General features: G+C 43.2%; 1 protein-coding gene across 2 annotated transcripts in view; it reads right to left on the bottom strand.

The window, feature by feature from the left end:
* cabp1b (calcium binding protein 1b) overlaps positions 1 to 17225 on the bottom strand; it is a 96989-nt gene that overhangs the window by 68203 nt on the left and 11561 nt on the right. Inside the window, exon 1 of one of the 2 annotated variants that reach the window (XM_061875840.1) lies at positions 4726 to 5310. The exons of the other annotated variant lie outside the window; for it this stretch is intronic. Within the exon in view, the coding sequence (XP_061731824.1) occupies positions 4726 to 5175 (450 nt within the window). The 5' untranslated portion in view covers positions 5176 to 5310. Of the gene's footprint in view, positions 1 to 4725; positions 5311 to 17225 lie in introns of those variants that run through there. 2 annotated transcript variants of the gene reach the window in all.

Genomic DNA, 17225 nt, shown 5'->3' with positions numbered 1-17225 from the left:
CTCACATTATTATGTCAGATCCACTATGGACTGGACTCTCACACTATTATGTCAGATCCACTATGGACTGGACTCTCACACTATTATGTGAGATCCACCAAGGACTGGACTCTCACTATTATGTCAGATCCACTATGGACTGAACTCTAACTATTATGTTAGATCCACTATGGACTGGACTCTCACACTATTATGTCAGATCCACTGTGGACTGGACTTTCATACTATTGTGTTAGATCCACTATGGACTGGACTCTCACACTATTATGTCAGATCCACTATGGACTGGACTCTCACACTATTATGTCAGATCCACTACGGCCTGGACTCTCACACTATTATGTCAGATCCACTATGGACTGGACTCTCACACTATTATATCAAATCCACTATGGACTGGACTCTCACACTATTATATCAAATCCACTATGGACTGGACTCTCACACTATTATGTCAGATCCACTATGGACTGGACTCTCACACTATTATGTCAGATCCACTATGGACTGGACTCTCACACTATTATGTTAGATCCACTATGGACTGGACTCTCACACTATTATGTTAGATCCATTATGGACTTGACTCTCACACTATTATGTTAGATCCACTATGGACTGGAGTCTCACACTATTATGTCAGATCCACTATGGACTGGACTCTCACACTGTTATGTTAGATCCACTATGGACTGGACTCTCACACTGTTATGTTAGATCCACTATAGACTGGACTCTCACACTATTATGTTACATCCACTATGGACTGGACTCTCACACTATTATGTCAGATCTACTATGGACTGGACTCTCACACTATTATGTTAGATCCACTATGGACTGGACTCTCACACTATTATGTTAGATCCACTATGGACTGGACTCTCACGCTATTATGTTAGATCCACTATGGACTGGACTCTCACTATTATGTTAGATCCACTATGGACTGGACTCTCACACTATTATGTCATATCCACTATGGACTGGACTCTCACACCATTATTTTAGATCCACTATGGACTGGACTCTCACACTTATGTTAGATCCACTATGGACTGGACTCTCACATTATTATGTTAGGTCCACTATGGACTGGACTCTCACACTATTATGTTAGATCCACTACGGACTGGACTCTCACACTATTATGTTAGATCCACTACGGACTGGACTCTCACACTATTATGTTAGATCCACTATGGACTGGACTCTCACACTATTATGTTAGATCCACTACGGACTGGACTCTCACACTATTATGTCAGATCCACTACGGACTGGACTCTCACTATTATGTTAGATCCACTATGGACTGTACTCTCACATTATTATGTTAGAGCCCCCGGGAGGAGCTGGACGAAATGGCTGAGGAGAGAGAAGTCTGGGCTTCCCTGCTTAGGCTGCTGCCCCCGTGACTCGACCTCGGATAAGCGGAAGAAGATGGATATTGGACTCAATGTGTCAAGCTTATGAGATGCAAGTTTAAGCTACTGTGACATTATTGTTTATTTTTTAAATGTGTTTAGTTTTTTATGAATGTCAATGAGGGATTTTTAATCACCGTTATGTTGGAATTGTTATTAATATTGATACAGTTATACATTTTTATTTGACTACTTTTGGATTGTTTTGTGTCATGTTTGTGTGTCCTCCCAATTGCTCTGTTGATTGCTATTCTGAATGTTGCTGGGGTTTGGACTTGGAATTGTATTATTATGGTATTATTGTGCTTTATTTTGTTGGATTGGTGCATAAAAATAAAGTTAAAAAAAAGAAAGGATCAGTTGCACACAATCAGGTGTGTTCCTGTCATGCATTCATTTATTTGTACTCAGCATCAAGGGTTGGAATTCACCCAAAATGATTCCCGAGTGCGGCCACTGCTGCTGCTCACTGCTCCCCTCACCTCCCAGGGGGTGCAACAAGGGGATGGGTCAAATGCAGAGAAAACTTCCACCACACCTACTGTGTGCGTGACTATCATTGGTACTTTAACTTTAACTTTAGGCTGCAATGTGAGACCCCCCCCCCCCCCCCCCCCCCAATCCCCCCGCCAGATGTTTGGGAGTTGCCTCTTTAAATTGTGCATCCCTGCTTATTTCCTCACTTTTCCCACTGGACTTCTGCCTGGTGTTTGACTCCCTTTTTCTCACTTGACCTGAGCTTGTCACAGCATGAAGACCTACAGAAACCTTTTTTTTTTTTTTTTAATCATTTTCAACGACGCGCTAGCCTGTCCAAAGTCGGGACCCAGGACGGACAACTCATCTGTGCATCAGTTGGGGACGTCTCTGCGCTGCTGACCTGTTTCCACTCAAGATGATCTCCTGCTGGCCTCACTATGGACTGGACTCTCACACTATTATGTTAGATCTACTATGGACTGGACTCTCACACTATTATGTTAGATCCACTATGGATTGGACTCTCACAGTATTATGTTAGATCCACTATGGACTGGACTCTCACTATTATGTTAGATCCACTATGGATTGGACTCTCACAGTATTATGTTAGATCCACTATGGACTGGACTTTCACTATTATGTTAAATCCACTATGGACTGGACTCTCACACTATTATGTTAAATCCACTATGGACTGGACTCTCACTGTTATGTTAGATCCACTATGGACTGGACTTTCACATTATTAGTTTAGATCCACTATGGACTGGTCTCTCACTATTATGTTAGAGCCACTATGGATTGGACTCTCACAGTATTATGTTAGATCCACTATGGACTGGACTTTCACTATTATGTTAAATCCACTATGGATTGGACTCTCACAGTATTATGTTAGATCCACTATGGACTGGACTTTCACTATTATGTTAAATCCACTATGGACGGGACTCTCGCACTATTATGTTAGATCCACTATGGACTGGACTTTCACTATTATGTTAAATCCACTATGGACTGGACTCTCACACGATTATGTTAGATCCACTATGGACTGGACTTTCACTATTATGTTAGATCCACTATGGACTAGACTTTCACTATTATGTTAAATCCACTATGGACGGGACTCTCACACTATTATGTTAGATCCACTATGGACTGGACTTTCACTATTATGTTAAATCCACTATGGACTGGACTCTCACACGATTATGTTAGATCCACTATGGACTGGACTTTCACTATTATGTTAGATCCACTATGGACTAGACTTTCACTATTATGTTATATCCACTATGGACGGGACTCTCGCACTATTATGTTAGATCCACTATGGACTGGACTTTCACATTATTATGTTAGATCCACTATGGACTAGACTTTCACTATTATGTTAGATCCACTATGGACTAGACTTTCACTATTATGTTAGATCCACTACGGACTGGACTCTCACACTATTATGTTAGATCCACTATGGACTGGACTCTCACACTATTATGTTAGATCCACTATGGACTGGACTATCACTATTATGTTAGATCCACTACGGACTGGACTCACACACTATTATGCTAGACCCACCATGGACTGGACTCTCCCACTATTAACTAGATCCACTATGGACTGGACTCTCACAGTATTATGTTAGATCCACTATGGACTGGACACTCACACTGTTGTTAGATCCACTATGGACTAAACGTTCACACTATTAACTCGATCCACTATGGACTGGACTCTCCCACTATTATGTTAGATCCACTATGGACTGGACTCTTACACTGTTATGTTAAATCCACTATGGACTGGACTCTCGCAGTATTATGTTAGATCCATTATGGACTGGACTTTCACTATTATGTTAAATCCACTATGGACGGGACTCACACTATTATGTTAGATCCACCATGGACTGGTCTCTCACTATTATGTTAGAGCCACTATGGACTGGACTTTCACTATTATGTTAAATCCACTATGGACTGGAATCCCTCACTATTATGTTAGATCCACTATGGACTGGACTTTCACTATTATGTTAAATCCACTATGGACTGGACTCTCACACTATTATGTTAGATCCACTATGGACTGGACTCTCACACTATTATGTTAGATCCACTATGGACTGGACTCTCACACTATTATGTTAGATCCACTATGGACTGGACTCTCACACTATTATGTTAAATCCACTATGGACTGGACTCTTACACTATTATGTTAAATCCACTATGGACTGGACTCTTACACTATTATGTTAAATCCACTATGGACTGGACTCTTACACTATTATGTTAAATCCACTATGGATTGGACTCTCACACTATTATGTTAGATCCACTATGGACTGAACTTTCACTATTATGTTGGATCCACTATGGACTGGACTCTCACACTATTACTAGATCCACTACGGACTGGACTCTCACACTATTACTAGATCCACTATGGACTGTACTCTCACACTATTACTAGATCCACTCGACGTCCATTGCACTGGTTACCCAGGGGGCTGAGGGCGCCCACACCTGCGGTCCCCTCCAAGGTTTCTCATTGTGATCCCATTGGGTTGAGTTTTTCCTTGCCCTGATGTGGGATCTGAGCCGAGGATGTCGTTGTGACTTGTGCAGCCCTTTGAGACACTTGTCATTTAGGGCTATATAAGTAATTATCGATTGATTGATTGTTTTGCTTTAGTGAGGAATGCAAGAATCCCAAAGCAGGCGTGCATGTGCTGGCTTAGTGCGGGGACTGATGAGTCATTTTAAATAAATAAAATAAATAAATAAAAAAGATATAAACGTACCTGCCCGAACACGGACTTGACGATAGGGTGCAGACTGGCGTCATAGTCGGAAGTGGTGCTGAGCCTCTTGGTCCTCCGGCCGGAAGTGGGCCGGGCCGGGGTGTCCGAGCTGAGACTGGATGCTGACCCACCAGCGGCGCCCTTCTTGCCGGTCTGGAAGAACAACTCGGTGTCGTCTCGGACTTCCTTGCGCGGCTCGCCCGGCGCGCCCTTGCGTCCGAGCCCGCTTTTGGACTTGCAGGACTTGCTGCGTGACTTTTGCTTCACCTCCTCCGTGGGCCGGCACAGAGGTCTCCTGGCGCTCGCCTCCTCCTCCTCCACGGAGCCCGACTCTGCCTCCGCGCCTCGCCCTCCGCGCCGGTTCCTCGGTCGGGGTGCCGGATCCGACATGCGCTGGAGCACCGAGGATCTCAGCAGGGACGTGGCGGATTCACTTTTGGGCACGCTCATGTTCCCCTCCCCCCCACTCCTTTTCCTACCTGCGCTGTGCCTGCCGGGGATCCTGCGGGTGCGTGGCGCATCAATCTCCGGACTTTCGCAGCCTCCAAGTTTTGGGTGCGCAGTGGCGGTGGAGGATGAGGAGTGTCACACACACACACACACACACACACACACACACACACACACACACACACACACACACACACACACACACACACACACACACACACACACACACACACACACACACACACACACACCATCGCGGTTCGCCGAGGAGACCCACGTCACTGCGGATTATCACGCGCATAATTCGCCCAAAGAGTGAATAGTGAGTGGGAGGATGCCACTTGACGTGGAACATTTTATTAGAGGTTTAGAATACATGGCAATTATTATCCATCCATCCATCCATTTTCTACCGCTTATTCCCCTTTTGGGGTCGATGGCGCCTATCTCAGCTACAATCGGGCGGAAGGCGGGGTACACCCTGGACAAGTCGCCACCTCATCACAGGGCCAACACAGATAGACAGACAACATTCACACACTAGGGCCAATTTAGTGTTGCCAATCAACCTATCCCCAGGTGCATGTCTTTGGAAGTGGGAGGAAGCCGGAGTACCCGGCGGGAACCCACGCAGTCACGGGGAGAACATGCAAACTCCACACAGAAAGATCCCGAGCCTGGATTTGAACCCAGGACTGCAGGAACTTCGTATTGTGAGGCAGACGCACTAACCCCTCTGCCACCGTGAAGCCATGGCAATTATTATGCATTGAAATTAAAAATGCTGGAGCCTATCTCAGTTGCATTGGGGCGGAAGGCCGGCGTACACCCTGGACAAGTCGCCACCTCACCGCAGTCTAGAGCGGGGTATTCAACTGAATTGTTTTAGAGGCCACATTTCCAGAAGAAGATATGGGGAAATTAAGGCCCCCGGGGGCCACATGGGGTTAAGCTTTTCAATCAATTGTACATTGTAGCGTCCTGGAAGAGTTAGTGCTGCAAGGGGTTTTGGGTATTTGTTCCGTTGCGTTTATGTTGTGTTACGGTGTGGATGTTCTCCCAAAATTGTGTTTGTCATTCTTGTTTGGTGTGGGTTCACAGTCTGCCGCATATTTGTTACAGTGTTAAAGTTGTTTATACGGCCTTCAGTGTGACCTGTTGACCAAGTATGCGTGGTATTCACATGCGGGTGTGTGAAAAGCCGTAGATATTATGTGATTGGGCCGGCACGCAAAGGCAGTGCCTTTAAGGCAGGGGGTCGGGAACCTTTTTGGCTGACAGAGCCCAACCATCCATCCATTTTCTACTGCTTAGTCCCTTTTGGGGTTGCGGGGGGCGCTGGCGCCTATCTCAGCTACAATCGGGCGGAAGGCGGGGTACACCCTGGACAAGTCGCCACCTCATCACAGGGCCAACACAGATAGACAGACAACATTCACACTCACATTCACACACTAGGGCCAATTTTAGTGTTGCCAATCAACCTATCCCCAGGTGCATGTCTTTGGAAGTGGGAGGAAGCCGGAGTACCCGGAGGGAACCCACGCAGTCACGGGGAGAACATGCAAACTCCACACAGAAAGATCCCGAGCCTGGATTTGAACCCAGGACTGCAGGAACTTCGTATTGTGAGGCAGACGCACTAACCCCTCTGCCACCGTGAAGCCATGGCAATTATTATGTATTGAAATGAAAAATGCTGGAGCCTATCTCAGTTGCATTGGGGCGGAAGGCCGGCGTACACCCTGGACAAGTTGCCACCTCACCGCAGTCTAGAGCGGGGTATTCAACTGAATTGTTTTAGAGGCCACATTTCCAGGAGAAGACATGGGGAAATTGAGGCCCCCTTAAACTTTTCAATCAATTGTACATTGTAGCGTCCTGGAAGAGTTAGTGCTGCAAGGGATTCTGGGTATTTGTTCCGTTGCGTTTATGTTGTGTTACGGTGTGGATGTTCTCCCAAAATTGTGTTTGTCATTCTTGTTTGGTGTGGGTTCACAGTCTGCCGCATATTTGTTACAGTGTTAAAATTGTTTATACGGCCACCCTCAATGTGACCTGTTGACCAAGTATGCGTGGTATTCACATGTGGGTGTGTGAAAAGCCGTAGATATTATGTGATTGGGCCGGCACGCAAAGGCAGTGCCTTTAAGGCAGGGGGTCGGGAACCTTTTTGGCTGACAGATCCGTGAAAGTTAAATATTATAAAATGTATTTCCGAGAGAGCCACATAATCATTTTTAACACTGAATACAAATAAATATGTGCCTTTTTAAGTAAGACCAACATTTTAAGAATATAATAAGTATCTTCTTCTTTTTAATAACATTGTTATTCCGAAGCTAATGAATAAAATAGTTCTTACCATTAATGCGACTTCTTGAACAGGAGCGGGTAGAAAACGGATGGATGGATTAAAATGCATGAGAATGTTTTATATTTTGAACGTTATTCTTAACACTGTGATTACCAGCGGAATTATTCATTACTTATCGCTGTGTTTTTCAACCACTGTGCCGCGTGAGATACAGTCTGGTGTGTCGTGGGAGACATTATGTAATTTCACCTAATTGGGTTGATAATTATTTTTTTGCAAACCTGTAACTATGATTCAAAAATGTGCTGTTATTGAGTGTCTGTGCTGTCTAGAGCTCGGCAGAGTAAGCGTGTAATACTCTTCCGTATCAGTAGGTGGCAGCGGGTAGCTAGTTGTTTTTGTAGATGTCAGGAACATGGTATGTCATGATCACAAAATGCGGGAGGCAGCATGTAGGTAAAAAGGTATCCAACACTTAAACTAAAAATAAACAAAAGGAGAGTGCCGCTCAGAAAAGGCATTGAAGCAAAACAAAACTAAAACTGAACTGGCTGCAAATTAAACAAAAACAGAATGCTGGACGACAGCAAAGACTTACAGTGTGCGGAGCAGACGGCGTCCACAAAGTACACCCGTACATGGCATGACAATCAACAATGTCCCCACAAAGAAGGAGTGCGTCCGCACAACTTAAATAGTCTTGATTGTAAAAAAAAAAACAGGTGCGATTAATAGCATTCAAGGAGGACATGAAACTGCTACAGGAAAATACCAACAAAAGAAGAAAAGCCACCAAAATAGGAGCGCAAGTCACACAGGAAAACACCGAAAAAACTCAAAATAAGTTACGGCTTGACGGTACACCTACATAGAGACAAGAGCTGTTGTGAGAACTATTTTTTTTTTTTGTCAATAGGGGGTGCCCATTACGTCGATCGCGAGCTACCAGTCGACCGCGGGGGGTGTGTCAGTCGATCTCCAGCCAGGCTTTTAAAAAAAATAGACCTAAAAATTAGTGATCATCAATCTTCACCAAGACGTCACTTAAATGACATTCACGGTACCGGAGGGTCTTGTGAGATGACGCTGGCTGCTGCAAGATCATTATTATTAAAAATGACCGAGAGGAAGGCGAGAAACACTTTTTATTTCAACAGACTCTCGCGCCGTCCCTTCCGTCAAAACTCTAAAGGCCGACTGCACATTTCCTATCTTCACAATAAAAGCCCTGCTTCATGCTGCCTGCGCTAACTAAATACAGAGTCTCGGAAAACTGGCGTGCACAAGCGATCCCTCAGAAAGCTGGCGTGCACATCACTTGTGCACGCCAGCTTTCCGAGACTCTTATTTTGTTAGCGCAGGCAGCATGAAGCAGGGCTTTTATTGTGAAGATAGGAAATGTGCAGTCGGCCTTTAGAGTTTTGACGGAAGGGACGGCGCAAGAGTCTGTTGAAATAAAAAGTGTTTCTCGCCTTCCTCTCTGTCATTTTTTCATAATGATGAACTGGCAGCAGCCAGCGTCATCTCACAAGACCCTCGGGTGCCGTGAATGTCAATCAAGCAAGCTACGGAATTTGCCGCCAATGTTTTTCTTGTAAAGTGTATGGAAGCTGGATGAATTAGATGCCAAAAACCAACCACTTTCATGTGGTATCGTACAGGAAGGACAACTTTTTTTCTCCTCCATTTGAAAATGTGGGCGTTATCATCATTACTGTCTGATTCCAATCAATGCAAGTCATCAGAATCAGGTAATACACCAACTTATATTCTTGTCTTTGTGAAAGAAAGACATCTATATGTGTTACACATGCTTGTATTATCATTAAACACATTTAACTTGTTTACAAAAATGTCTCTTTCATAAATAAATAAATGATATATATAAATGAGGTAGATCCCCTCGAGTTGGTCAATTGAAAAGTAGCTCGCCTGCAGAAAAAGTGTGGGCGCCCCTGGGCTACAGAGTTTAATTTTTTTTATGTTTTCCTTATGTTTTATGGCTTCCTGTGCACTTAAGATGTGACTTTAAGGTTTTACTACTTACGTATAAAATACTACACGGTCTAGCTCCAGCCTATCTTGCCGATTGTATTGTACCATATGTCCCGGCAAGAAATCTGCGTTCAAAGGACTCCGGCTTATTAGTGATCCCCAAAGCCCAAAAAAAGTCTGCGGGCTATAGAGCGTTTTCATTTCGGGCTCCAGTACTCTGGAATGCCCTCCCAGTAACAGTTCGAGATGCCACCTCAGTAGAAGCATTTAAGTCTCACCTTAAAACTCATTTGTATACTCTAGCCTTTAAATAGACTCCCTTTTTAGACCAGTTGATCTGCCGTTTCTTTTCTTTTTCTTCTATGTCCCACTCTCCTTTGTGGAGGGAGTCCGGTCCGATCCGGTGGCCATGTACTGCTCGCCTGTGTATCGGCTGGGGACATCTCTGCGGTGCTGATCCGCCTCCGCTTGGGATGGTTTCCTGCTGGCTCCGCTGTGAACGGGACTCTCGCTGCTGTGTTGGATCCGCCTTGGACTGGACTCTCGCGACTGTGTTGGATCCATTATGGATTGATCTTTCACAGTATCATGTTCTCATATGTTCTCATAGTCATCAGTATCATCAGTATCATTGTATCATGTTCTCATAGTCATCATTGTCACCGACGTCCCATGGGCCTACCGAGGATGTCGTAGTGGTTTGTGCAGCCCTTTGAGACACTAGTGATTTAGGGCTATATAAGTAAACATTGATTGATTGATTGATGTTTTCTGCTGGTAGTGCGCCTCAGAATTTTTTTATGAAAAAAATGTGTTTTGGCTCAAAAAAGGTTGAAAAACACTGACTTATCGTGTTAAGCAATGTCAGCTAAGATTTATCTGAGATCCAGATGCAGTCATCAAAAGAGCCACATCTGGCTCTAGAGCCATAGGTTCCCTACTCTTGCTTTAAGGTTTATTGTCACTATGTACTTCTCCCCACGTCCGTGTACACAGCGGTGTTTTAAAAAGTCATAATGTCTGGGGGTCAGTGGACCACTTATTTTCACGTGTTTTTTTTTTTTCCATACGTGTAGCTATGATAAAGAACACATGTTTTGGCGTGTTTTATTATTCATAGTTTGCTTAACAGTAACCTGCGATGAGGTGGCGACTTGTCCAGGGTGTACCCTGCCTTCCGCCCGATTGTAGCTGAGATAGGCGCCAGCGCCCCCCGCGGCTCCGAAAGGGAATAAGCGGTAGAAAATGGATGGATGGATGCTTAACAGTAATAGAATATTCTTATTCGCTAAAAGTGACCAGACGTCCGAGATCAAAACTGGGAATATAATCCCAGAGAAGGGGGGAAAAAAAACGGTCGACTATTTTTAAATTGAAGAATCAATATGATTAGGTTATATATACATGCATATATCCTACATAAACAATGTATGAATACATTAGATATCGATATATCTCTGGGACATATAGACTGTATCTCTGTTGCTCCAGCAGTGATCATTGTGGAGAGGCGGAGCCGGCGGTCGATGTATAAAAGGGGAGAAGGAGGAGAGAACGGGGCAGAAGGAGGAGAGAGACGAGAAACACCACAAGCAGCAGCGCATGTAAGAAGTAAGAGAGCGACAGCGAGAGGCAGACGCAAGCGACGTGGACGGCTGATAAGCGACACAGAGGAGCGGGCAGTGAGAGCACGGACGGCTGAAAAGCAACCCGCGAATGACTGTTCTTATTTAGAAAAATAAAGAAGTCTACGCCTGCCAGCAATGACCTTCCTTGGTGGTCCATGGAACCCGCACGACGGCTTGAGTCCGTCACAATCATGTTTAAAGTGACTGTTTTATATATGTCACTTCGGATAAAGAATCTGCCAAATACTTAAACATAAAAATAAATAAACACTTGAATGTCATTATATCAGCTAAAACCACCAATCTGTTTCACTGGATTCAGAATAAAACCAAATTCTGTCTTCCCCAACAATGTTAGTATTTGAATATTGTTACTTGAAGACTTATTCCTGGTTACAATTATACTGTTAAGAACCTATCGTCTTATATTTTGCCTAAAATGAGAATGCATCATAATCAGTGGCTGCTGGTGAATTTTGTTTTAGGTGGGGCTGAAAGTTTGTAAACCAAACCACTGCAGAGTGGTCATCCTCCCCCAGAAAATTTCTTTGTGATTTTCACATACAAATATTGAGGATATTAGCTCCTTCTCAACTCTGTGGTAATATTCTTTTCACAAAATACAACCAATAGTACGTTAATGTTAGATCTTACTTGTGAAAAGTAATCCCCCGATTCCTATTTTCAACAGTCCGCTCATTTGAGCTGAACACCAGTTTTCTACCTGTCAACTGTCAGTTTAGCATCTTTGTTTTCTACCTACCAAATGTCAGTTTAGCATCTTTGTTTTGTACAGGTCAACTGTCAGTTTAGCATCTTTGTTTTCTACCTGTCAACTGTCAGTTTAGGCTTCTTGCCGGCAACCTCATCACCACTTCAAGATGGCGGCCGAATTTCTCGCTTCGCAGCAGCCAATGCTGCGTATACTTAGAAGATGTCTATGGTTATAGCATTGATTGATGGATTGATTCTTTTATTAGTAGATTGCACAGTTCAGTAGATATTCCGTACAATTGACCACTAAATGGTAACACCCGAATAAGTTTGTCAACTTGTTTAAGTCGGGGTCCACGTTAACTAATTCATGGTACAAATATATACTATAAATCATTGCTACCTTATTCATACTTTTTGTCAAGTGATTTTTTTAAGCAGGGTTGCATGAGGTACCTACACATAACCTTACGTCAGTCAATGCATTACACACAGTAACGTAATGTTAGACGGCGTTCAGCAGCACCGCGTATTTTAGCCACCTACAAATAGACAAACATAGTCAAATAAAGGTCAGTTAAAATGCATACTACATTAAGAGTATGTGTACATATTGCATAAGGCCCTGACATCTAAAAAGTACAACTCTGCTCATTTTCATGTTCATGTATTTATGTTTTTCATGTGTACGCACACATCAACACACGTCCAGTATGAGATGAGATCAACGAGATAAAGTAAAAACAGGATAATAAACTGCTGTGGAAGTAGTTACAATGCTATATGCCGTGGAAATACAACTTTAACACTTTTGTGCAAATACCGTATTTGCTTGAATTGCCGCCGGGTATTTAGTATGCGCCTGCCTGGAATTACTGCTGGGTTAATTTGTTTTGCAAAATAATTAGCGCATGCTTAGCATAACCGCCGGCTCTGGATTAACGCCGGGTCAAACTTTTTTCGCAAAATATTATTTTTATTAGCGCATGTCTAGAATTTCTGCCGGGTCAAACTCATTTCGCCAAATAATTAGCGTATGCCTGGAATTTCCTCCGGGTCAAACTCGTCACGTCACGAGTGACACTTCACCTGTCATCATTTTCAAAATGGAGGAGGCTGATTTCAATCATTTGAAATCGCATAAAGGGAAGAAGAGCTATTCAGTAGGATTTAAGGTCCAAGCTATTGAATATGCTAAAAAGAACAGTAAGCAGTTTTATTAATATACCGTAGCTGCGTGTGTCAAATATGAGTCATTAAATGACTCCCGCCTCCTGGTGGTAGAGGGCGCTAGTGATCCTTCTCGCGACAACTCGGCTGCAGAAGAAGTGACAACAAGCAGCAAGAGTTTATTTTTTCCTCTCACTTGCACTTTTAACACGGAGGATTACATATCTAAAATAAAACAGTTTTCTAAACTGGACTTTCAATCAAAGCAGGAGGTAATAAAGGAAGATCTCCATCAAGACAGAGAGACTTTTAAAACTGAAGAAAGATAAGGAAGACTTCTATAAACAAGTTATCGACGCTTTTGATCAGAAGGAGCTGCGCATGGACTTCATTTATAAGTAAAGGTAAGACGAGAATATTTTTTTACTTAATGTGCTTTTCATGATGGTATCCTTACATCACACTCAAATTTTTAAGCGCAGGCCTAAATTTACCGCATGCCTTTGGTTAACGCTGGAGTGAGAAGAGGTTTTAAAGTAATTAGCGCCCTGGCGGCAATTCAAGGAAATACGGTATTTTATATTTTTTTATTTAATTTTATTTTTTTATTTTTTTTCAAACACTGCAAAAAAAAACAAAAAAAAAACGTCATCTTGCCCCAGAGATAAAAAGCCTATCATGCAAGCTGGGTTTGCATAATCTTCACAACGTGCTTGCACTCACTAAGGAAGACTTTGTTGCGTGAGGACGTGTGTTTACACCTGGGGTCTTGCAGCACATGTCCAGGGATGCCGTGCAAGGATGTTGTCGTCGTCGTTGTTGTTGTTGTTGTTGTTGTTGTTGCCAATTAAGAAGAAAGTCGTGCAAGCGTGCATGATGTCACCAAACTGTGAAATAAAAATGAGCACACGTTTGGCCTTCTGCTCTCTGGGGAGTTTTTGTTCTCTCGACATCAGCTGCTGCCGTGCTGCAGGGAGAGGGGAGCTTCTTGCGAGCTTTAGCCTGCTTGAACTCCTCTGACGTCGCCATGGTTACAGGACAAGAACTGTTTCAAGGCGCCGTCCTCGTCTTGCATTGACAAAATTACAACGATAATTTTTTTTTTTTTTTTTCCCCACTTCCGCTCACGGCCGTTTGTTGGGAAATCTAGTGGTTGGAGTGTCCGCCCTGAGATGGGTAGGTTGTGAGTTCAAACCCCCCAAAGACTATAAAAATGGGACCTGTTACCTCCTTGCTTGGCGCTCAGCATCAAGAGTTGGAATTAGGGGGTTAAATCACCAAAAATGATTCCCGGGCGTGGCCACCGCAGCTGCTCACTGCTCCCCTCACCTCCCAGGGGGTGAACTGGGGTCAAATGCTGAGGACAAATTTCACCACATAGTGGATATAACATATATGTTGGATCCACTATGGACTGGACTCTCACTATTATAATAGTGTGAGAGTCCAGTCCATAGTGGATCTAACATAATAGTGTGAGTCCAGTCCATAGTGGATCTAACATAATAGTGAGAGTCCAGTCCATAGTGGATCTAACATAATAGTGTGAGTCCAGTCCATAGTGGATCTAACATAATAGTGTGAGTCCAGTCCATAGTGGATCTAACATAATAGTGAGAGTCCAGTCCATAGTGGATCTAACATAATAGTGTGAGTCCAGTCCATAGTGGATCTAACATAATAGTGTGAGAGTCCAGTCCATAGTGGATCTAACATAATAGTGTGAGTCCAGTCCATAGTGGATCTAACATAATAGTGAGAGTCCAGTCCATAGTGGATCTAACATAATAGTGTGAGTCCAGTCCATAGTGGATCTAACATAATAGTGTGAGTCCAGTCCATAGTGGATCTAACATAACAGTGAGAGTCCAGTCCATAGTGGATCTAACATAATAGTGAGAGAGTCTGGTCCATAGTAGATCTAACATTATCAATCATGTGAGAGTCCAGTCCAGTCCATAGTGGATCCAACATTATCAATCGTGTGAGAGTCCAGTCCAGTCCATAGTGGATCCAACATTATCAATCGTGTGAGAGTCCAGTCCATAGTGGATCTAACATAATAGTGAGACTCCAATCCATAGTGGATCTAACATAATAATGAGAGAGTCCAGTCCAAAGTGGATCTAACATTATCAATCGTGTGAGAGTCCAGTCCAGTCCATAGTGGATCTAACATAATAATGAGTCCAGTCCATATTGGATCTAACATAATAGTGAGAGTCCAGTCCATAGTGGATCTAACATAATAGTGAGAGTCCAGTCCATAGTGGATCTAGTTAATAGTGTGAGAGTCCAGTCCATAGTGGATCTAACATTATCAATCGTGTGAGAGTCCAGTCCAGTCCATAGTGGATCCAACATAATAGTGAGAGAGTCCAGTCCATAGTGGATCTAACATAATAGAGAGAGTCCAGTCCATAGTGGATCTAACATAATAGTGAGAGTCCAGTCCATAGTGGATCTAACATAATAGTGTGAGAGTCCAGTCCATAGTGGATCTAACATAATAGTGTGAGAGTCCAGTCCATAGTGGATCTAACATAATAGTAAGAGTCTAGTCCATAGTGGATCTAACATAATAGTGAGAGTCCAGTCCATAGTGGATCTAACAAAATAGTGAGAGTCCAGTCCATAGTGGATCTAGTTAATAGTGTGAGAGTCCAGTCCATAGTGGATCTAACATAATAGTGTGAGAGTCCAGTCCATAGTGGATCTAACATAATAGTAAGAGTCCAGTCCATATTGGATCTAACATAATAGTGAGAGTCCAGTCCATAGTGGATCTAACATAATAGTGAGAGTCCAGTCCATAGTGGATCTAGTTAATAGTGTGAGAGTCCAGTCCATAGTGGATCTAACATTATCAATCGTGTGAGAGTCCAGTCCAGTCCATAGTGGATCCAACATAATAGTGAGAGAGTCCAGTCCATAGTGGATCTAACATAATAGAGAGAGTCCAGTCCATAGTGGATCTAACATAATAGTGAGAGTCCAGTCCATAGTGGATCTAACATAATAGTGAGAGAGTCCAGTCCATAGTGGATCTAACATAATAGAGAGAGTCCAGTCCATAGTGGATCTAACATAATAGTGAGAGTCCAGTCCATAGTGGATCTAACATAATAGTGTGAGAGTCCAGTCCATAGTGGATCTAACATAATAGTGTGAGAGTCCAGTCCATAGTGGATCTAACATAATAGTAAGAGTCTAGTCCATAGTGGATCTAACATAATAGTGAGAGTCCAGTCCATAGTGGATCTAACAAAATAGTGAGAGTCCAGTCCATAGTGGATCTAGTTAATAGTGTGAGAGTCCAGTCCATAGTGGATCTAACATAATAGTGTGAGAGTCCAGTCCATAGTGGATCTAACATAATAGTGTGAGAGTCCAGTCCATAGTGGATCTAACATAATAGTAAGAGTCCAGTCCATATTGGATCTAACATAATAGTGAGAGTCCAGTCCATAGTGGATCTAACATAATAGTGAGAGTCCAGTCCATAGTGGATCTAGTTAATAGTGTGAGAGTCCAGTCCATAGTGGATCTAACATTATCAATCGTGTGAGAGTCCAGTCCAGTCCATAGTGGATCCAACATAATAGTGAGAGAGTCCAGTCCATAGTGGATCTAACATAATAGAGAGAGTCCAGTCCATAGTGGATCTAACATAATAGTGAGAGTCCAGTCCATAGTGGATCTAACATAATAGTGTGAGAGTCCAGTCCACGTCCCCAACTGATGCACAGATGAGTGGTCCACCCTGGGTACCGACCTCATCTGTGGTCACCAAATCTGTGCAGAAAAGAAACGGCAGATCAACTGGTCTAAAAGGGGTCTATTTAAAGGCTAGAGTATAAAAATGAGTTTTGTGATACAGCTAATATAGACACTTCCATCATGTGTTGTCTTCATTATAACACTTATAAGACTTTTTTGTATTTTTGGTCCAATACGGCTCTTTCAACAATTTGGGTTGCCGACCCCTAACATGGTCGACTCAGCATCTTTCGGAGTGAGTCAAAATATCGCATTATGAGGGAAAGATGTGAGTGTCAAATATGAAACATTAACCCCGTGTGGCCATTTTATTTTACACGTTCCTCCTGTGTGGAAGCAGCAGAGGGGATCGTCCTCAGGGAGCAATGTGGCCCATTTAACTCCAGCACACACACACACACACACACACACACACACACACACACACACACACACACACACACACA

The sequence above is a fragment of the Nerophis ophidion genome, linkage group LG17 (assembly GCF_033978795.1).
Source record: "Nerophis ophidion isolate RoL-2023_Sa linkage group LG17, RoL_Noph_v1.0, whole genome shotgun sequence".
NCBI lineage: Eukaryota > Metazoa > Chordata > Actinopteri > Syngnathiformes > Syngnathidae > Nerophis > Nerophis ophidion.
This window is presented reverse-complemented; position numbering and strand designations above follow the sequence as displayed.